Source organism: Pezoporus flaviventris, unplaced genomic scaffold (genome assembly GCF_033815535.1).
Source record: "Pezoporus flaviventris isolate CSIRO_AGI_PZ_B2104156 unplaced genomic scaffold, CSIRO_AGI_Pfla_v1 ptg000021l, whole genome shotgun sequence".
In the NCBI taxonomy this organism is placed as follows: Eukaryota; Metazoa; Chordata; class Aves; order Psittaciformes; family Psittacidae; genus Pezoporus; species Pezoporus flaviventris.
This window is the reverse complement of record NW_026892569.1, coordinates 7871094-7894450: the sequence shown is the minus strand read 5'-3', so window position 1 is coordinate 7894450 and position 23357 is coordinate 7871094. Positions and strand designations below refer to the sequence as shown.

At 35.4% G+C, this 23357-nt stretch overlaps 1 protein-coding gene and 1 long non-coding RNA gene across 5 annotated transcripts in view; one reads left to right on the top strand and one right to left on the bottom strand.

Annotated features, from left to right (window-relative positions):
• Positions 1-23357, top strand: part of LOC133270559 (uncharacterized) — a 985299-nt gene that overhangs the window by 350640 nt on the left and 611302 nt on the right. The window lies entirely within an intron of this gene.
• The window catches only part of CACNA2D3 (calcium voltage-gated channel auxiliary subunit alpha2delta 3), a 448379-nt gene that overhangs the window by 337414 nt on the left and 87608 nt on the right, over positions 1-23357 (bottom strand). For all 4 annotated transcript variants that reach the window (XR_009743824.1, XM_061455854.1, XM_061455855.1 and 1 more), the window contains exon 3: positions 11566-11682. Coding sequence is in view for 3 of the 4 variants with exons in the window: in XM_061455854.1 (XP_061311838.1) it covers positions 11566-11682 (117 nt within the window). In the remaining variant the exon portion in view is untranslated. The remainder of the gene's footprint in view (positions 1-11565; positions 11683-23357) is intronic.

Sequence of the window (23357 nt, the reverse complement as noted above, 5' to 3'; positions counted from 1 at the left end):
TATTTCTACAGCACCACATACAGCAAATGGCATTTCAGAAGGAAGATGAGTTACACAATATCCTTCCAAACTTAAATATCACAAAACCAAAAATGACACTTCTGCTCCCCACCCCAACACAGATTTTTAATCGTTGTTTTTCCATTTTGAGATTATACATCTCGAGCACAGGTGTCATGCTCTGTACCTGCTCTTTCACAAGTGCCCTGCAGTACTACTTTACAGAGCTGGGGTCCTCAGCTGCTCCTTCCACAAATCCTAATTCTAATAACATAAATATTTTAAGATCCTTTTGTCTGTTTACATGGAAAGATTTGCCTGGACATTTTCATGTAACCTCACATTCAAAGCCTGTCTTTGAAAGTAATTTGAAATCCATTAACATCTTTTTAAGCACATTTTAATAAATCAGTAAAATTGATCAACAACAAGGCTGGTTTCAGTAGGATTCTTTCCACCTCTCCTATCATCCCTAAGGTTGGTTGATCTCCAGTGTCAACAACTGAAGTACCATTAGAATTTGAGCACTATGAGATTCAGGCTTCATCAGCTTTTTGTCATTCCTGGGATATTGTCCTTCTGCCTTGCAAAAGCCTCAGACCTAACAATAGATCAGAGCCATGTGTGAACCAGTTTGCCTTATTCCCTCAGAAAATGAAGTTCAAGTCCCATTGCATTTTTTTCTGAAGCAGTAGAGATTCAGGTAACTAATTTGAAACTAATTATCTACAAATGATTTGGAGGAAAAGATGCTCACCTGCTAGTATGGGATGCAAGAGCAAAAAAGTTTAACACAGTAACATACCTAATATCAGATGTGAAGTATCTCACGTACACAAGTGATTAGACAATTGCCCTGAACACCCGCACACTCACCACAGAACTAAAAAAACACTCAAATAGGAAGGTGGTTTAAGCCATCACTGCCACCCCAATAAAAAGAAAGAAAAAAGATGCAAAGGGCAGCAAAAAAAACCCAACAACAAAAACCAGCGTCTCACACAATGAACAAGGGAGAAAAAAAGCAAGCCTCTTGGGGTTTTGTGTTGGGATTCTGGGCTGGGTAATTCTCTTATAATTCTCAGACTATTTCACCACAACCACATAAACATTTGCCACAGAGCAAGGGAGGGAAAGGAAAAGCAATGGAGAAAGGAAAGAGAAGCCAGGACCTCTGGAAGCTGAACAGACACATCTTTTTGAAGAGTCAGTGACAATTTCCAAGAACATCGAAGCACAAGCTAGGGCAATTCAGACATCTAAAAGTAACAAACAAAGCTTGAAACTTTTTCTTGGTATTCATCAAAAGAAAGACTAGTTTTAAACACCTGATGTTCTAGTTTGAGCTTCAAGTCTGATCTTCATTATAGCTGCCCTTCATACAGCTATTAAAACACACTCCAAAACAAGAAAGTTTAATGCTTCAGTTCACTCACTCTCAAAAAAACCCTGCTTCTCCAGTAAACTGCAGTATCTCGCCTCACTTCCTATCTGCTTTTGTCTCCCGAAAGTGTTTCACATAGCACTAAGCCAGCCATAATAATCCTGAACTCCTGATTTACTCAAGCAGAATTTATGGCCACCTAAAATTCAATGCTTTTGCAGAAAATTTCTTTACTCCCTCCCTCATTGGAAGCTGCACAGAACCATCAGAGAGCCTGTGCATGCTACTAGAGTCCACTTGGTTTTCCAGTCTTAAACTGTTCAAGTAGGGGAAGGAGCATGAATGGTTTCCTATATAAATCTATAAATTGTAATTCTATTCAGATATGAAGTTATAAGTAACTATAGTGTCCAGGGAAAATTAGATGAGGCAGAATAACTTTTGAACCACTAAAGTGTTAAAAATCTAAAAGGATAGAGAAAGAAACTGTGCTGACCAGTGCTGTTCTACATCTGGAATACGTGATCAGCTGTTGGAAACAATCTAACAAATTAATTAAACTAGAAGTATTTTAGGTTAAGCAGGCATCTTCCTACCTAATTACACTGAAGTCAAACTCAAGAATGGTAAAAGCGAAAAGGATAAATGGGGTATTGGCCCTCTGTTGTCTGTGTATGAGGTTCTTCTCTCACAAGGGTGCTCCAGTGGCAGTTTAGGCTACTCTAACATACCTGGCCTAACACAATAACTGCCAGAAGCTCTATCACAAATAAAGAGCAGAGTGAAGAGTGAATTCTCTGGAAAAAACAAAACCAAACTAACAAACTAAAAAAAAAAAAACCCACCAAAAAAAAACATAACTATACAAAAACAAAAAAAAAAATCCAAACCTAATGAATTCTTTTTACAGCTCTTTTCATTGAAATGCTTCTGAGCATTTCACAATGAAGAATCACCCAAAGATGACAGTCTCTCTTCTACTCAAAATATTGATAAATGACCTTTCATTAAATCCCTCCAAGAAAGCTATTAATGGGCTCCTCCTTACTCCTGCTCCAAGCATTCTCTTGTGCTCCACAGTCCAACCAATGGAGTCTAGCATCATTCATGTAACAAGAAAGAGAGGCAGCAGCTTGAAAACCCACTCTGTATCTAATGCAGGTTATGCCAAACAGAGCATTCTCTATAAGAGAATACCATTTCTCATTATCTAAGCATTAAACTGAATTCAGAAAACAAGCTAATGTTACACAAACAGCAAACAACCTATAGTACATCTTCTCAGGAGAATATTTATAGTAAATTAATAACATATCAGTAAGCACTCTGAAAGTGAACTGACTTAACATTTTCACTTTTTCATTGACATAAAAGTACCAGTATTTATAAAATTTGAGAATCATCTTTATCATTCCAAAACCAGATTTAGTGATACATATTTATCATATGAAATAAGAATTATAATTGTAAGTTGAACAGGTGACAGTTGTGCAAGTGGAATTCAGTTTTAATTATAATACATTGCTATTTGAAGTGACTCGTTTAAATCATGAATTGAACATCAAGTTGAACGATATGACTGTATTTCTTAAAATAATTAATGGTTATGCAAAACATTAAAATATGCTAATACTCTGAGAAAGCAATAAGAAAGAAGTCTACATGAGGCTAATTTATCCTACTTCATTCTTCCAAACCTACTTTACTGGCTTTTTTTTCCTGCTGTGTGGAAAGCTATTTTATGTTGATGGCAAAGACTGAACGTTACGTTGTTTTGCAACGACGTCTAATATAAGAATTAGTGTGTGAAGTGGCTGGGGTCTGATTTTTCTCTGTGCCTGCATTTTCAGATAAGTGCGTTATCTCTGAATACTTTTAATTTCTTTTCTCAGAAGTGAAGATGAATCCATCATAATTGTCTTCAGCAGCAAATCCTTTTATGATTTCTCTACAAGTATTTATTTTCCTCACTTTAAGGGTATTTTTTTCTTTTTTTCTAAATTCACTAAATTTCCCAAGACTGGCTAGGCTGTATGTGGATTTTTTTTTTTTTTTTACCACATATAAAAAGGCCAGAGTTTAAAATACAGGGAAAAGTTCAAAGCTTAGCTCAAGTTGCTTCGTATTTTTTTTAAATATTGATTTCAAGCTGTACCAAGACAATAAAAGCTCCAAATTTAAACAGCCATAGAAATGTGCATTTAGGAAACAGTAGTTGCTAGATATTGCATGGACCATGTAATTTACGTAACTCCCTGGAAATCTTAACAAATACATATCCCTGAATCTCCTAAATATGATCAACATGATCTACTGCTGGAAAAAGGTAGCTTGCAAGGTCATATCTTTTCTTTAATACATAGCAGTCCTCAGAGATCAAAAAAGAGAAAATCCATTGTGAGCAGAGAAAAAAAGAAGGGGGGGGGGGTGGGTGATTTACAAAGTTCTTTTGATCTAAAGTCACTGCAATGAAAGAATTCCTGAACTTTTAAGAAATAAATTATTAAGCAGCAGAAGAATGATATCATAGTTTGGTGGTTTTCTTTTCTTCCTGTGGAAGCGAAATGTTGAGAAACTTAGTATGTATGTGAAAAAGCAATTGAATTTTTCAGGTTTTGCCTCTTCCACCACATCACTACCTGTTTAAAGAATAGCTTCGCTAGACTCAACTAACCTGGATTTTAGGACACTTGAGAGTCAGATGAAGGTTTAATCACTGCTTTTTGTCTCTCTGCTACAATTAAGAGAAGTCTACAGACAAATCCCTAACTTCCATTAAGCCTATCTAATTCCATTACATAAATGGTTCAGTTATGAGATAAACTGATTGTAGTTCATCCCTTCATTTCTTTTGCTCACCATCATCGTGCCCGAGGACAATCTCAGCACTCATATTGCAACTCTGTGATGGTAATGAAGGTTAAGAAAAGCCCACCTGTGCTCCAATAAAAGGAAACTCTCCACCCCCACCCCCACCTCCAGAATACATAGCAACATCCCTTTACAAATATACATACAAATATAATGTGAAACTCAACTGAAAAACAAAGCGGCATTATGTGATCTAGCTGATACTATCAAACATAGAGTAGGTTTGCTAATGCTTCATTTGTTTAAGATTCTAACTTCTACACAAAAGCAGCCCTTAAATCCAGTGGCAATAAACATTTGCTTTGCCTCTAAATACTCTTCAAACTGTGACTATAAGGGTTATGTGTTAGGCTACCAAATACTCCTTTGGCCATCAGTGGAATGCTAACCATCTTTTCATTTTCCTCCTGTAGTCTGATTTTGCCAGAAAGTAAATAAAGCTCTTACTGTTTTCAGAATACGTCACTTACATACAAAGGATACCAGTAGAACTATGAATAAAATTTAAATTATAGCAGAAGTAACTAGCAACAATTACAGTTAAAATACAAAATGCGAATACAAAAATACTGCTCAAAACCTTTAGTTTGTTGGCAGTAATTAATACAAATGTAGCTATCTCTCCATTATTCATTATGTCTTTATTCTGCAATTGAAAACTATTTTTAACTATTTATAGTGACATTGGGGGTTGATTCACCACAATTTCTTTCTACTCACAAGCATTTGTAATTTTTTCCTCCAGTAATCTTGTAACTATAAAGGGGGGGTGGGGAGTTGCCTCATTTCCATTTGCTGAAAAAAACACCCATCCTACTATATTTAAAAATATATGTATATATAAAAAAAAGAGATCAGAATAGCACCCATTGAACAGCTCAGTTTTAAAAAGTGCATGCTGATAGCCATTTGTCTTCCTTCTAATTCTGCAGATGCAAAATAGCTCAATGAGGGAACAGAGTGGATAGCAAAAAGTTTCTTATTCTACATTTATAAATGGTGAGCTTGGCAAAGTAATGTTTTGATATTTAAGAACTTTCTACCTTCTATTATATGAATATAAAATATGAATGATTATTTGCTTCTCTTCTCAACAATGCCATTCCCAATCTAGCCTTGATCAAAGTGACAGAAAATCAGAATATAAATACAGTGTAATAAAAACACACAATGGCTATTGAAGACAGTGTACATTTAAAGTAGTCTCCAAAAAATCATCGAAAACCACCTGGAATATTCCTCACAGTCAGCTCATTTTTTCTTTAGTCACTGCGGAAAGCCACTATTTTGCAGCTTCCAAGTCAAAAAAATACAATCTAAATACTAAACCCCATCATGCAAAAATATTCTGTCCCCAGTAAATGATCCTAACTGGTATAATGACATCACTGGGACAACCTCAGCTTCCCTGAAGTAACAGGTTTTAAAAATTCTCATGCATGCAGGAGTGTATACTAGAGATTACTTTCCAGCAGTTCTTAATTCAGAGACTGTATATTGAAAAATAAAATGCAAAAAAAAAATTATGCATATGGCTGCTATTTTAAAATCCCATAGTAGAAGGAATATCAAACATTTTATGCATAATGATGTCTGCATCAGTGACACCTGGCTGTAAGAAACAATACACAATGGATGTCAGACACTGGCAACGTCTTGTAGTATATTACATTTGATGTATTTATATCTCTGATATAAAAATAGTTATCTCATTTTTATTACATTATACTGCTGGGAAGTTTTCTGAGCTGTAAAGTGCACAAAAGATCCTAAGCTCTGCAGGTCCTATGAATGTTTAGACATCTGCAATATGGTTACCCATGACTGGCTCAATAACCTACTTGGATAACCCTGCAGATTCATACCTTAGAGTTAAATGCTCCTTCAATATATGTGCAAAATGTACATGTATGCAAGGTATTAATTCAAGCCAGACTTCCTTTAAATTTAACTGAGTAAAAATCTGATTATATCTAATTTAACAGATATACTCCCCCATATTCAGAACTATATCTGCTTTTGTCACAGATATTCAACACACAAAACCAAAAAACAGCTCAATGGTATCAAGAACACAGATCCAAGACTACTGAAAAGAAAGGCACATTTTTTAGTTTATTGACTGTTTTGGTTTTAATCCAACATCAGGTTCCCATTTTCCATATAACATCACAATAGTTTTTTGTCTCTAGCCCTCATCCATTAAATAAACCTTCAATAATTTATTCAAGTCCCTTTTATACCACCCATAGTGCCCTTTCACTGCACTGTGTTCTCCAGTCCTTTCTTATGACTGGGTTTTCTCTGCTTTTCCCTCAGGGATGATATAGACTCTCATCCCTGATTCTGGTGATACTTGCAGGGACTTAACCACTGACAAAAGTGACAATAGGTTTAAACAAACAGTGGGGAAAGAAAACAGTCAATATTCTCAACTGACGAGCATGACAAAAATTACCCACCCTAAGAACAAAAGAAGACCTCAAAAGATGATGTATGATCTTCCTTATCAATCAGAACATGTGATATAAAGATATCTTTCCAAAATCTGAGTTTTATCAGTTCTGTGATTAGAGTCTTATAATGAGTTCATTGACATCAAGTGGAAGCAGCAATCCTAAAGTGAACGACTGAAATAACTTCTGGAATGGAAAGGTATCTAACAGTGGGTAAATCAGACAAGTGTCTGGTTTCAAAGTCACATTCTAAATGCCACACTCAACCAATCAGAAAACAAACTTACCTTCTGCACCAGTGCGTAAGATCAAGTGGGAAAAAACTTACAATTAAGTTACACACCAAAAACCAGTTGAATTCCAAATACACTCAAGAAAACAGTAAAGTACGTGTGTGTGGTTTGTAAATAAAAGCTACACTCATTGGCTACAATAGTCAGTATAAATTCTTTACTAAGCTTTCATAAAAAGGTCTATTCAGGGCACTGCAAAATACTTCTATAGAGAAAGAAACTCCAGGACTCCCTCTCTGCTTTGGATTACTTGCCACGATCTCCATGTTCATCCAACCAAGTTCATTTTGCATTCCTCAACATATTTCTACATTGCTAATAAAAATTGATTTATTGATAAGGACAGCAATTTACCAGCATTGCTTGGAAATACGTGGATGCAGTACATGTAGTTTAATAATTTGCTTACATGTATATGAACGTATATATGCAAAAAGTCAATAGTAAGTTGTATCTGTTGATATTATACATAAGCCTCAAAATACGTGTGTGTAAAGATATGTACCCACACAAATATACATCCACATACTGAAATGTACTAACCAGATATGTATATGAATAAGCACAAACATTGCAAACATACATTACAATTCAACCGTGCATAAACAATATCTCTTTAATGGTATCTGAAAACAGTGGAAAGACTGGTGTAAAAAATCATTGGTGGAAAAAAAAAATATCCATTTTTCCTCATTGCAAATGTTCGTTAAATGCAAATGCTGATATTCTACTCCTTGGAAGAATGTTTGTCTGCATGTGGAATTTCATGATAAAAAGCTTTAAAGTCCACGGTTTCCCTAGATAAACCCCACTGGCTTACTGATGCTTGAATGCACTGAAATTGAATTACTGTACAACAGCAATTACTTTTCACAGTACAGTTATAATGAGAATCAGCTTCACAATGAACACCAGGCAACTACAGCAGGAAAAGTTAATAAAAAGAAATCTCTTATTTGCATTTTCCACTGCAGCAAGGGTAGTTGCCCTAATGAAAAATAATCCTTAACACTCAATTTGCCATCTTACAAGTAAATCAACAATTGTTTTTAAAGGATTCTCTTTACTTGCAAAGAAAGACTAATAAAAGTAGAAATTCAAGTGCATAACTAAAGTTTTAATAATAGCCTTTTGAATATTCCCCAGTAATTTATTTTCCTTTTGCTTTCTTTTTCACTTCCCTCAGTCTTCCTTTGATTTTTTTCCTACTACACCATTAATTTGGAAAAGTAAGAGCACCAAATTAAGTTTTGATTCCTTTTTTTTCCACTATTAAGCTTGTTGCAGCACTCATTTTTTTTACTGAGCATTATGGCATCATGCTCCATTCCTCTTCAGTTTCAAATAAGTCAAATCACTAAGCCTTTTAAAACTTAAAAAAAAATAAAACAAAAATCACAAATAACTTTAAATTTAGACTGATCAAGCACATTCCTATGACTGAAACCACTGAAAGTCCAAGACAAGCAAGTGAAGCAATACCACAAGTAACAGTGAACTATGTGAGACTCTCAAAGGAATTATTTGGGTTTGGCTGTAAAATTAAACTCACTGCTAAACAACTCAGGAAAGATTCCCACTTATGCCACCTCATAGGCAGTGAGATATTTCCCAATTTGATTGTTGTTGTCTTAAATACATACATCTATATTTGTCTCAGCTAGAAACAAAGCATTAGTGACATCAGTGGTTTTAACTTCATGTCACAAATATTTCAAAATGAAACCTGAAGTTGCCTCTGAAAATTGATCGAGTATGGCAGTATTAGGAAGGAAAGAGTTAACCAAAAAATCCTGAACTGACATAAATTTAAGGTAAATAGTGAGCACTGGAGGGCAGAAAAAGTTGCTTGCAAGGGTTTCCATCCGTAAGTAGATGACAAAAGGTTATATAATTGGTTTAGCACTTTCAGTTTTCCATTTATTTTATGTATCTGACAGCACAAAAATAGGACAGTCTGTGATAGGATAATTGCATAGTGAAGGGTAATTCAAACAGTGGATGAATATGATAAAAATCACACTGAACCAACTAATCACTGTGAAAAGCGATGAGACAGAAAGATAAAAATTCAACCAGAATATAAAGGGGGAGGAGGGAGAAGAGAGTTCAAATGTGATTAGTAGCTTCGAACAAGTTAATGTGTTTGAAAGCAGAAAGCAAAACAAAAAAAAATGAATGTCTTTTCAAGCCATCCTATTTCTAAATTTCCAGGTCTTTCTTCTCGGCCTTTCATGCAAATTAAATATTTTATACACTGCATCTTTCTGAATAATTGCCACAGATTGCTGTATCTGCTAGAACCTGAAGTATGTTGATTAAAATGTTTTATCTAAAAAGTACTTTAAATTAAACCATGGATTTTTATGTCTGCTTGAAGCTAACTCAATGGGTAACGTTAGAACATTTTCTGAGCACCTGGATTTGCACCCTCACAATGGTCACCCCGTTATTTCTAGAGCTTAGAGACATTTTGCAAGGTACTCTTCATTTAGTACTTACCCCAAAGTTTCTGCCAGAATACATAAAATGCTGCTCTGAATTCTAGATTTCAGTGCTCTTCATACAAGTTTCCATCAAAAGCTTGTGTCAAAATTTTTATTTTCGAGCCGAGGTTATAGATTATTACTTTGTCTCAGCATGGAGCTGAGGTCATAGGTCCATAGGAACTTGAATTCCTATCTCACCTCCCCAGACATAAGGAGAAAATTATCTATGAAACACCAAAGATGGAACCCATGCACAACCTACACTGTACCAAAGGATTTTGTACCTATCAGGACATGAAATGCTAAGCACTACTTACTACCAGAACAGAAAAGGTCATTCACTACATCTCCAACAACCCAGATGGACCACGTTATGTAATTATGAAAAGAAGAATAACTTTATCGGAAGGTACTCCAAACAGACCATGTTTTAAAGGAAGTGATTCTTGTCCAAACCAAGCTTCTAGTTTCCTTTCCAAAGATGGAAACCTTCCAAAGAAGACTCTGGATTTGTCACATTTCCTGGCACTAAAACCCTTCCACTCACTGTCTAACTTCACAGAAGTTAGGTTTACTTTTACTCAGAGCATAGTGGCCTATATATTTTTCCTTCTTAGACAAAAATACTATCTGCATGAAGAGGCCAAACCAGCTCTAAACACAAACATTAAAAAAAAACCAAACACATTTGTTACAAAGTTCTAATTGAGAGACAAATTGCTCTTTCCCAACACCAATTCACACTGATGGAACACGGCTCCTCTGACAGCAAATACGCAACTTGCTGGTGAGTGTTGCTCTGAGAACGTTTTTTTCCACATTGTTCTGATCTCAGGGCAGCATTTTACTCTGCTAAGGAACAAGGAAAACACCACCCTTGCCCCCAAGTCAATATTTTGCAGGCTTCTGGAAGCTGCGACACGCATCTTATAGTGCAGTTTTTCTCTGAAAAACAGACTGTAAAAATAGCATTGCGGGGTTCCATGTTTATTGTCTTTTCTTGCCAAGTGTGCTCAGTTTACAAGCTGAAATATGTTTTACTTCACTGCCAGCACAGAAAATTCAACCTCTAAAATGCAGCCAAATTCCTTCCTCTCTTTTGCACCATAACAAATAATAAAAGACTGAAGGCAAAATTATATCTACAGTTACACGAATGGAATCTCTGTCTTCAGGTGATGCCTTCATCTCAATAGTTGAGAGACAAAGACCTTCAACTCAACTAAGCAGGCAGACCTGTCTGAAAAAGAGATGGCTGATGGCAAATGGTAACACCATAATGTCCTGTTAGCTCATTGCTACAGGAGATGCAACAGGACAGTCACCTAAATTTCTGTCAAGAACAATACAAACTATAACAGGAAAAGCTGTTATTCTTTAGGACATGTGTATTACAATGAACTCCTGTCCAATATAATGAAACATAGAACAAATTTTTTCTTCTTTTTTTCTTTTTTTTAATTGGTAAGTCTAACCTAATAGCACACCAAAGCTACTACAAAAGACAGATCAGAATGGAGAACCAGAAAAACACCCAAGCAAAAGCTACAGATGTACTTACTTAATGATTAATAGTTGCCCTTAAGAACGATGTAGTACTTACCAGAATTAGAGGATTTTTTGATTTAGTCCTATTTGAGGTACCTGCAAGTGAGGTCTATATTTCTAGATTTGAACTACAGGGCAGTTACTGAACTCTGAAGATTCCTTGCAATAGTATTTTCATAATAGTGAGCAGTGAAATTAAGTCTGCTTTGGTTTGATATTTTGAAATTTAACATTTTAATGCAAAATTATATGTAGTTATGTTTTACTGAACATAAATGACAGCTTACAAACTCATATGGGAAACCAGTAGTCCAAGCCTAGTTATACTCTTGCATTTATCTATTGATGGTATAAATACTTTATACCTATTCTCTTGAACACTGATCCTAAAATATTTCTGAATGCTTTAGCATTTCCAATTCAACACCTTCAATTGCTAGTACAGCTTTCAGAGCAGAGCCTGAGTTTTTATAATACCTAGTTTTACATCATAGAATGAAATACCAAATTGATCTGCTGCTTACCCGGACAGCTTCAGACTTTTTATGAAACATTTCTTCCATATTCTTTGCTAACTTTTTCACAAGCTGAAGACCATCAATTTCTTCTATTGCAACATCCTTCTCATATTCTTTGTATTTCTGGAAAAGAAGAAAAACAAAACAAAGTTAGGGAAAAGTTATTCACAGTGAACTAGCTGAAATTTTGACAACTAATTATTAGTTTCATATTACACTTTTGCTGACATTCTTAATTTATTTGATGTTTATTTCTGTGACAGAAGGCAGCTTTGTGCCAAGACACTGTCACAGGGATAGAACTGGGTTAGAATCAGAATTACATTAAGAAAATGTAATAGAAATATTTATCTTGTGCACTGTAGGAAAACAATAATTCCCCTTCTCAACGTTTAAATTTCCCCTCCCCACAACTGAAAAACAGGAGAAAAAAAAGTAAAAAATCCTCATATTCCATCAAAAAAAAAAAACAAATTAAAAACAGCGATATCCTTGGCAATCCACTGTGCCTTAGCACCCTAGTATCCTCTTCAGTTGAGCTTTGTGTGGATGTCTATTTCATGAGCTTTATAAATTCTTACGCTATGAATACTTATACTACAAGCTTATCTAGACACTCCTAACTTTCCATGCAAAGAAAACCCTAAATAAACCATAAACATGAATCTTAATCTAAACACAAGCAGAAAAGTATCCTTTATATGATATGTACAAACATTACCTTATGGTCGCTTTTCACAGCATGAATAACTCTCTGACTAAGCACTAAAAATATATTCAAAATATATTCAAAACAATTTTAATCCCCTTTTTTTGCCTGCATATTAACCTTTTTTTTCTCATGTTTTTCTGTTTAACCAGTGCTTGTAATGAAGCTTGTAAGAATATGATAAAAAAGGCATTTCATACAGAGAACATTGCTATTTCCCATGTCATTCCACTACTACAATGCTCTAAGAAGTGACGGCTTTCAGACTAGTTGTTGCTTACCACTACCTAAAACACATATGATCTTGATGAACTAATTATTTCCCATTATGATATCCTTAACCGATTCACATAATTGTACCTCCATGCTACTGCAAGGAAGACTGAAAGCATGCCTGGTTTCTACCAGCTTTAGCCCTGTGTCTAAAAAGTGTCTTCCAGACCTCTAAAGCAGACTCTAAAGGCATCTCACAGCACAATACTTGAGTCAATAAAATGAGCTGGTATAATTAGAATTTGCCTGTAGAATAATAATCACCTCCAAAACTTATATAACTTCAGAGAGAGAAGAAAGAATTAAGGGCATCAAAGCCAGGGGCTCAAATCACCTGTATGAACACTTAAATGATCAAAACAGTGAATAAATTAGGACCAGTCATGTCCCGGCTGGTGATAGAAGACTCTACTGAATACCTGTGCTTGTTGTACTCATTCCTTTTGACAAAACTAATTTTCAAGCTAAAGTGACACATTGGACTTGCTTTACACTTTACACTTCTCTGCAAAAAGTTGTGTGAATGTTTTTATAAGCAAATAATATTTGGTAAAAAAATCATTTGCAGAAATTTAGATTATTAATTTAATTAAGATTATTAAAAAACACAAATCAACAGTAAATATTGAGGAGACTGAATTTTTTACATTTTGCAATTTCAGTAGTAATTTCATTTTTCCACACTATTTCACTTTATGAGGCTTCAGTCTGAGACTTTAACAGTAACCTAACCAAGGCAAGATATCCCAAGCAGACCATCTACATTACACTCCCTGGAGGCATTATCAGGAGTTCTGATTTCAACTCTCCAAGTCCATTTAAGCCATTAGTAAATTCACTACTCTCCACTCTGAAATAATTAATTTAGGATAGTACAGTGATTTGTCTAAAATAGAGTATTATTTTTTTCTTAGTTACTGGAGAAAAATTAAGAACATAGTAAACAAGAGAAGTAAACGTTTTTGTAACAAATAATAACTGTGATAAGACGTAGTAAATTAACAGTTAATTGAAAACATCCCCAGTTAATGATGTCAAAGTCCTACAGGATTTGAAGCTTTGGAGAATATAAAGCAAATGAAACAGAATACACTGCCATGAACAACTACAGTATTTATCATGTCAATAGATCAAGTACAAATTTGAACAACTTATTTTAAGCGGCACCTATGACAATATATCAAGTTCTGATATAAAGGGTTTGCCTCAAACCCAACTTTTGAGGTACCAAAAGTATTCTAAAACATATTACTTGAAGAGACTGTTTTCAGGTCATCAGATTTATCGATGTAAGCTTTGCCATCAAGTGAAGAAGACCAGGTGATTACTCACCACATTTGTTTGAGAACTTAATGGAACAGCTGAAGTGAACAAATTTTCTAGGCACAGCGAATCACACTATATAGTCTACTAGGCTGTCGTGAGAACATATTAAAAAGCTATGCTTCTCAATTTTGAGTAACGCTGGCCTTAAAGCATGACACTAGTGCACTGAAAATTAATAATAACCCAAAATAAATTAGATTTATTAACTGATAATTTATAAGTATGCTAGTGCATAGTGAATAACTTCATTTTTTCCTAATTTAAATGCCAAAGTTCCAACATAGAAATAAAAAAATAAAATTGAAGGAAACAGAAGATTATTATTTAGGTTCTACTTGAAAAAAACAGACACCTTGCATGGTGCATAGTCAATTGCTGGAAACCTTTAAGAACATTCGCAACAAACTAGGAGCATTTACTTGAGCTGCAAGACCTTGGCAACCAAAAGGTTTACATAATAAGAGGTTTACATGATAATATGTATTTTACATTCAGTATTTCATTGCCACAAAAATACTTCTATTATTTTTTCAGCCATCAGTGGAAGATTGTAAAACAGGAGAAATTACATGGGTGGAAAAACACCAGCTGCTTTTAGTATCCTTGTGCTCAAGTGATTGTGTCTAGAGGGAAGAGGCACCAGTTTAACCTGTGCATGTCTATGCACTTCCTCTTAGTACTCAATGTGCATAAGACAAGGAATTTAGATTCAATGTAGGAAGCAGTTAATTTTATATCAATGAAAGAAACCTGAATCACAGCAGGTAGTGAAAAAACAAAACCACAATAAAACTATAAAAAATAGATGTCATTAATAATGGATTATCTTCCTTTCACTCCAAAGGCTGTCTGACCTGCAGGCTGTCATCATTTTCCTACTACTAGATTTTTACATATTAAGTGGTTTTTAATTTAAATAAGTTAGCTAAAACAGCAAAGAAATAAATTTGAAATAGTTTTAAAACGAAATTATTTATTTTAATGTGATCTTGAGAAAACAACAGTGTGACACCACAGTTGTAATTAAGCTAAATGCCGTCAAAGACAGAGGGGGAAAAAAAAAAACTAGATTCCAGGCCAGGATATCCTTTATATTCCAGACCTGCAAACTGCCTTGGTAGTACTGCTACTCTGGATAGCTCTTCTAAACAGTGCCCTAAATAGCCATTTCCCTCCACTATAAAAAAGATGGGGTTTGGGGGGGGGGGGGTGGTGTGGTTTTTTTTTCCCCAATATTCCATAATTTTCTTCCAATGAAAAATTCTCTACATGTGTAACATACCCAGTAATACATTTCAACTGTTATTAAATAAAAGAAAACAGCCTTAGCTTTGCTATAAATAATTCACTTGCATAACAAAAGTGTATGGTAGAGTCAGAGATGGACTTTTTTCATAAATGGCTTTCCAATTGTCTAGAAGACAGAGCAGACGCAACTTCTGATTTGCTGAGTTATAATCAAAAAAAAATAAAAATACTTGGAATGCTGACTCTTTCTGCTTGAAAAAATCAGCATTCACTAAGAAATCTTCCAGAGAGACAAGAACATTTATCATTTGAGAAAGCACACAAAAAAATACATTATTTGTTCAGTATCTGTTTTGCCAGATCATTTCACATAAGCACCAGAGAAAGACAGACAGTACTTCACTGTCAGAACTTCTACCACTTTTCATGGATTTACGTGTGGGGACTTTTTCTTGTGTGATAAATGATCACCTAGAAATTACATACGAGGAAGCAAACTATACAAAACTGAAATCTGAAGCATTTAATGCAAGCCAAGTATTTGGCACTGAAACAGCAACAACAAACACACACACACGGCATCAAACCAGACACAAACCAAAACAAAACCAAATGGAACACCACACCATACAGCCTGGGTGACCAAGGTAGGACAAGAAATGCCCTCTTGAAGCAAGACAAGTTGAGAAAGAAACCATGTGTCAGCTACAATTTGAATTTTTTCTCCTCATTTGTTTCTCCCAAAAGAAACATATTTGTGTTCCTATTTGTATCTACTTCTATCAGCTCCTATCAAAATCAAGGTAATTGCCTTTATGCTGCATAAATATTTCAAGTTACTTACAAGTGTGTGAAGAAGAATCCTTAGTCTCAGTCTCTTGAGAAGTCTGTGGGGGCTTTGCATATGCACAGACCACTACAACCATTTATGATGAAAGGTCTTCCCACTCCCTGGAATTTTCAGGGTCAGTAAATACCACTACCATCCTAATTAAAGAAAGGTATTTACTCACTCAACAGGAGCTTTGTAGTAAGCCTTTAAAAGTCATCTGTCAGTTAGCTTACATACTAGGAACGGACACACACCTCTGAGGTGTATGTATAGCTATAGCTTGCAGAGTTGCACAATGTTCTACAACAATTGCTATTTGAAAGCTTTTCTCACATACATGTTTTACATACATATGTGCGTATGGATTTTTTGTTTCATAATGGAAAAGCAAAACAAGCATGCAAATGGAAGATCAAGTATCTATTCAATTTACCCACTGTTTCCATGAAAAAATGTTTACTCCATGCCATTAAAAATAAAAATAAAAAAACCCACCCCACACCAAAACCACTTTCAGATGTTCATGTCTCAACATTGCAAATATAAAATGAGATTACAGAAACAGGCTCTCTTGCTTAAATCACCAAATTCTATTTCAGTGAATATCTACTGCCCAGTAGAAAGGCTGTGCAGTGCTCTGCTTGAACCATTTAAACTTGTTTCACGCTCTCTGCCATGTAAGTTCCTACAGTGATTCCCTTTGGTACAAAAGTGTTGGTTTGAAGTGCCACAGGAGTTAATTGGCTTATTAGAACTATTTTAATTCTGTGTTTGAGATGCCTTGACAATCAAACGTAATCAATAACTGAGGCTGCAAGGTTGCAAAAAGCTTACAGCTAACACAATTTGCAGCTCTTAATGTGGTTTCTTTAGTTACAGAGTCAACAGCTATGTCGGTCTTAAAAGAGTTCTGTCTTACTTAATTCTTAACCCCTAAACCCATGGATTTCTTCACTGATGTTGGCACTCATACCCAAAGTAACCTTTTTAGATCAAGATCTTCTAGAGTGTAGGGATCAGAAGGTTGAATATACACTATTTTTTTAATGCATAAAAAAAAGTGTTTTTTCTCTCAGTAATCTATTCCTCATCGCAAGCTAAAATAAATCTCACATTCATTTTTTATACTCTTCTCATTGTGTAATGATTTTTTATGAGTATGTTATTAACACTACTGCACAAAACTTAAAACAAATTACATTTAGGCTGGTTTAAAAAACACCTAACTCCTAAAAAGGACTCTTGTGGTTTCCAGTTCTGGTTTAGGGGGGTTGGGGGGGGGGGGTGTTGTTTGCTGTTTGGGTTTTTGGGGGGGAAGGGGGGTTACTGCTATTTTGGTAAGGGGTTTGTTATTATGGGGGTTTTTTTAATTGTTATTATAAAATCTAAACTCTATCATTTATGTGGAGGAAACTGAAGCATGTGGTCACATCAGGTGCTGCCTTACACTGTTAACAGTTCTGTTGAAAATTAAGGTGCTATGCGCAGAGCAAGGCTTTCCATTATTAGTGAAATCTGACCGGGCTTTTGAAATCAAAACTAACAATATAAATTGCTTTTAATGCGGAAAGCCCAACGCAGCATTTGTAAGACAATATTATTTTAAAATAATACCCATTTTCAAATTAATGGGACTAAACCAGCAAAAGTTCAAATGTGACTCAAGCTCTTGCAGTGCTTTACCACATTAGCACACATCCCTTCTCCACATGTGAGATTGTAGAGCAATGTCCAGCAGAAGGCTTAAAACTATACAGCACAGCCTCTCAATGCTTCATTAGAGGTTAGTTTCTAATTATGTATGAGCTGTTGGAACAAATGTGAACTTGAAGCCAAATAAAAAGTAGTCTCCAGAATTACATGTGCATGAGAGTCGGAATATGAGCTTTTCCACCTAGCAGAAGGGTACTCAGATGGCAGTACCATAGCAGAGATATCAAATACAGATGGTGCGTTCCACTGATAGACTCATCGGCAAATCTCTTCTTAGCAAGATTATCCCATTATCACATTGACCCTGTGGTAGTATGTGGGGTTTTTTTTTAACTAGAATGCCACCATTATGTTGTTATTCTCTGGCCCCCCTTACTCTAAAAGGCATTCAGTGGGGGAACTTTAAAGAAGTTAAGAAAATAAGCAATAGTAAGATTTGGCTTTGTTTTGTTGTTGATGGCTGGTGAGCATTTATAAACAACATTATTTTAGTTCAGAGCTGGTATAGAATTTTTCATCCACAGAGTTCAAAAGACTTCATAAAAGAGTATCTATGACAATCTCCATTCTGTACATGAGGATACTGGGATATACATAAATTCAGTGACATGCCCCATGTCACACAACAGTTCAGAACTACAAAGAGAACAAGCTCTCTTGGTTACTCTTCCAGTGCCCTACTCAACAGACCACAGATAACTTTTTCAACTTCAGCTTGATCTGCATGGAAAGATGAGTCACAGCAGCATGTTTCTCCTCACCTTGACATTAGAGAACTCCTCAATAATTGGGAGTTTATGTTACACCACATTACACACTCCTATTAACCTTTACTGAACCTCTTTGTGTTGATGAAATCCATCAATGACCAGTGTGGTGGCACGCATTTTCTTTTGTGCAGAGAAATTTTTATTCACTTCATCAAATGCCTCCAAGGAGCCCTATATTAGCCTGCCATGTTTGACTCTTACCACACACTGGTGTACGACCAACTCCTGTTGCCTCAAACTCCCATTTAGTTACTTCATAAAATACATTTGGAAATACATAATATTGAGATATTTGTGGCATACTATTTTATTATTATTATCTACTCAAAGCTGTACCAGATGTTTTATAGCCATCTATCCTGGGGAATTTGTTGGCATCAGCAGACTTGATAAGGATAGTTACTGCTTCCCTTGCAAAATAATTTACACACAATGTAAGTATCTTGCAGTCATTGCGAGGGCACTATATCCATGGTATAATTAATCTTTACAAATATATTTACTTATCACCTCTTTTTACCTCAGCGCTACATACAAACGCTACAAAACCAAATCGGTTAAAGCATTAAACTGAGCAGTAACGAAAAGCAAACAAACCAAACAAACCAATTCCTTATTCAGCAATATTCCTCTGCCCTGTGTGTGAAATGTGTCCACACAAGATCTCTTCTCAAACCTTTGCACAACTAGATATGTATAGGTTTACCATGTAAACAGCAATAACAGGACGAGTCTTGAATACATACATGGTAAAAGTAGTGAGCTAGTGCAGAAAGATACAGGCTACTCAAAAATACAGAGTACTTCTCATCACAAATAAAATTTAGAAGCGGCAGTCATATTGATGATGCATAAATTGTAATGGTCTCAAATAAAAAGATAAGGAAGCACACTCCAGGAGTTTCAAGTGCTTGCTTTCTAAGACTAATTCATTACTTGAAGTAGTTAATAAGCCACTGCTAAATAACCATCATCAAAAACGGGTGATCCAAATAACAATCTAGATAGGTGATCTAATTCTAAGCAGTTGAACAGAGGTCAGGAATACACTCCCACCTTTCCCTTTAACAGAGCTGCTCTGGGTCAGGGATAACCTGAGTAATAAAAAGCATTGGAAGTTTGCCTTGCTGCTGCACCCACTGGCATTGGCCGAGGGGACTTCGGGCTCTTTTGCAAAAGAGTGCCAACTCACCGTCTTCCCCAACTATAAATTCAATCACATTGAAAATGGTTGAAAAAGCCAATTATTGTCATGTAAATTCTTTTAGGCAGCTGAAACATCTTCACAGGCCAGCATGGGTGTTTTAAGAGCCAGTTAACCAAGGCTATTAAAAACTGCTTTACAAATACATTTTACAGCAGCTATGTTATTATACATAACTTTGCTTCTATTTTAGAAGAGAACATAAAGTCCCCATTTAAACCAAGAAAGAACATTCTGGAACTGCCCTGGAGACTCTTCTTTCAACATCAACATACTTGATACTCTTGAAAACTCACTACAACGTATTATATGAACTGCTTTAAATAATGGACAAAAACCCCACAGGCATAAATCTGCAGAATCACAGTATGACCCAGAAGAAATGTTCATGCAAGGCAAAGCCATCACTGTATTTTCAAGTGAAAGCAAGTATATTAGAAGCATGTACCTCTAATCTGCTTCTCACAAAAGTCTGACAGAACGTAAGAACGTGGTCCTTTCATCCTGGATAGTTATTCTGAGTCACTAAAGATTAAGGAGGAGGGATCTCGATAATTTACTATTTTCAGTAGTTTCTCAGCTAGGATAAGATACTACAACATTGTCTTTTGTACACCAGCCTGCATCGGTCTTCTCTGAGAGCTTTATGGTTACTGGATAAGAGGGCGACCAAAAGAGAGAGCTTGCTTTGTGCTGGAAGGTCACAGGATACATCCACAAACTAATTCAGCAGACTTTCTTTACAATGTTTTTTCTCATTACACTTCCTTTTGTCAGTGTATGTCTCTCCCTCCTTATTGTTCCATTTCTGTGGACCTATGCTTGCCTTACACCCAGCTGTTGTTCTGGTTTCAGTATTTCCATATGCTTTTATTAGACAATGCTTATGTTTGATCTAGAAAAGCAAGACAACTGTATCCCCACATTCCATGGTTGCCTCTCAGTGAGCAATAAAATAAAATGAGTAACAATGCAAGCTAGATACAAAGTAGAGCATAGAAAAAAATGAAGTGCATCCTGAAGACAAATCTTTGCTTAGCAATACCTGTTTCTTGTGACAAGATTTAAAAGCACTGCTCATCTAGAATAGCTAATGGTTATTGTTCCTCAGAAAAAAGAGGCCCGTAATCTCATCTCCTCAGGACACAAACCCTGCTTGCAATATGCAGCATAACTAACATTCATCTGCTTGGATAATACTTCTAAACCCTTACCATTCCCCTTGTGTGGGATCTTCAACATTAACTCTTAAATGGGCTTTATTTCATTGTTTGTCACTATGAAGGACGCAGCATTGATCCCTGCTGCTATATCTCATCATTGCACTTATCTGTATCCACCTGATAAAAGTATTTATATTGATTCAGGGTTTTAGACAGGTATTGGAACACTATGTATCAAAGTGGACTTGTAATAACAAGAAAAAGAACATATGAATATCTGAACTCAGGTGCCTAAATTTAAGCTTCCGATTCTTCATTTGATCACTGAACATGAAAAAACATTTTATTTTCAAAAACCCAAACTCCCCTCAATCATATCAAAGCTAGCAATGTCAGTATGTTCTCAGCATCTCTGAAAAATCAGACAACCTGCATGTACGTGGTCTGTGTGCAGATGTCTTGAGGAGAATTCAGCAGGGTAACTATAAACCAAACAAAAACCCCAAACAAACAAAAACCAAAACTGGAAACCAAACAATAACCAAAACTGGAAACCAAACAATAGTATTTGGCACTGCCTGGAAGTGTGAAAACGCCTTTGTGTTTTTCCCACACAAGCTAATGCCTTTCACTTTTATGAGTGATTGAGAATCACTTTCACAAAACTTCACAATAAACAGTACATTTAGGTAGAATAGTATTTTCTTTGAAAGTGACTTCTTTCAAAGCCTCATAAAACCAACTGGCAAACACATAGAAAAACAAAGGGTTAAAATTTGAATGCCAAACCACATTCAATCTAATATTTAATAATTGCCTTTGAAAGACTGTAATATGATATAAACTAAAGCCCTGTATAATACAATGTGCCCAGATCTTTTTCTCTTTGGATAATTTAGCTATAATGCATATATTTTTAGACTGGCATGCTGTTAGATCCCAATGGTTTCTTTTCCCTTACAATTTTTTTTCTCCCTTGCACTTTTAAAAACAAAACTCGAAACCTAGTTAAGAAAACAACCTCTGCATTAAACAAGACATGCACTAAAACCACAGCTGGAGACGTTTGTAGCTCTTGCTTTGTTGTGGGTTTTTTCTGTTGTTTTTAATGAAAATTGGATGAATAATCTACAGAATAGTAGCCTTTATATCATATCACACCTGTGCTATTGCATAAGCAGGTATTCCAAAACATCACTACAAAGAGAAAATAAACACTGCGCAATTTAAAATTATTCAGAGAGGAGGTGGTATAGCCTCAAATCTCAGTCCTCATTTTCCTCTGAAAGCACAAGATATCTGTTTAAGTGGACACAGTTCTCTAATAGCATTTTCATCAAAACATACGTCAAAAAATAACCAGATTCAGACTATCTACTTACAAATTTGTATGGTCTCACATCTGTATTACAGACTTCTCCTCTCACTAAAAGAGACAGATACCAAACAAGAAAATAAGTTGACTGCTAAGATGTTAGATTTTTGTGTATTTTCTGTATTTACATGTAAGTATTTAATCAGATTAGCGATGGCTTGCATCATATGTACAGCGATGCTTGTTTAGTTCTTGTCTGATTCCCAAAGTACTAGAAAGTTTTTGTAACTTAGAAATTCATTACATTACCAACAGAGTTCATCTTGCCTAAAAACATAAAGCATATTACATATAGCACCATGACAGCTCATCACCACAGTGTATAGAAATGAGACCTCTAAATCTAGAATCCATAATAGAATGCATAAACTAATACATTTATCAGCGAAAGTATGGAGCTTTGCACAAGAAAGGACGCAGCAACAGCTTTGTTTTGCTTGGTCAATAAACCACTATTAATTATAATATGTGTATGAATTAAAGACACATCAATCTGCATAGCAGACAACAGAAGCCATGAATAATAGTCAAATCAATACTATGAAGTCGTAAAGAATACAGTGTGCTTTCCTTCAGGCTAATGGTAATTAATTTACTTTCACTCCCTTCACACATGAGAGGAAGCGAGTAGAAGAACACTTTAATCACATAAAAGTTGTTAATTAGAAAAAGAACACATACTGTTATCTCCTTACTGTATCTTTTCTCTGTTCATATACTTAAAAAAATTATTTGCACTCATCTAGAGAAAACAGGTCGTGCTTTCGGAGCATATGCAACTATGGCTGATATTTTCAAATACTACAATTTGAAAGTTTGCTTCTTGAACGATCTTGTTGGCATATTCATTAATATAAAACAGTTGATGTCTAAAATTGCCTTTCTGCAACACAAATACTCAACTAGGTAACATATGTATAGAACAGTTTTAAGCCTTATGTGGTTCATTACACCATAATAGAAAGCCTTAGCACTGAAAAATTGTGTTTGCTTAATGTTCAGGTTTAGTTTATTTTATTCAGCCTTCACTAGTTAATCAAATAATGCCTTTTTTGCAATGGAAAAAAAAACAAGACAAGGTTTAAGAGATCTGCAACTAGTAGAGGCATCTCCTTCTTAGGAAATAAAAAGATTTAGTGGCCCTTTTACTTTGCAGGACTGGTCCTAAAGCAGCAAGCCTCTAAG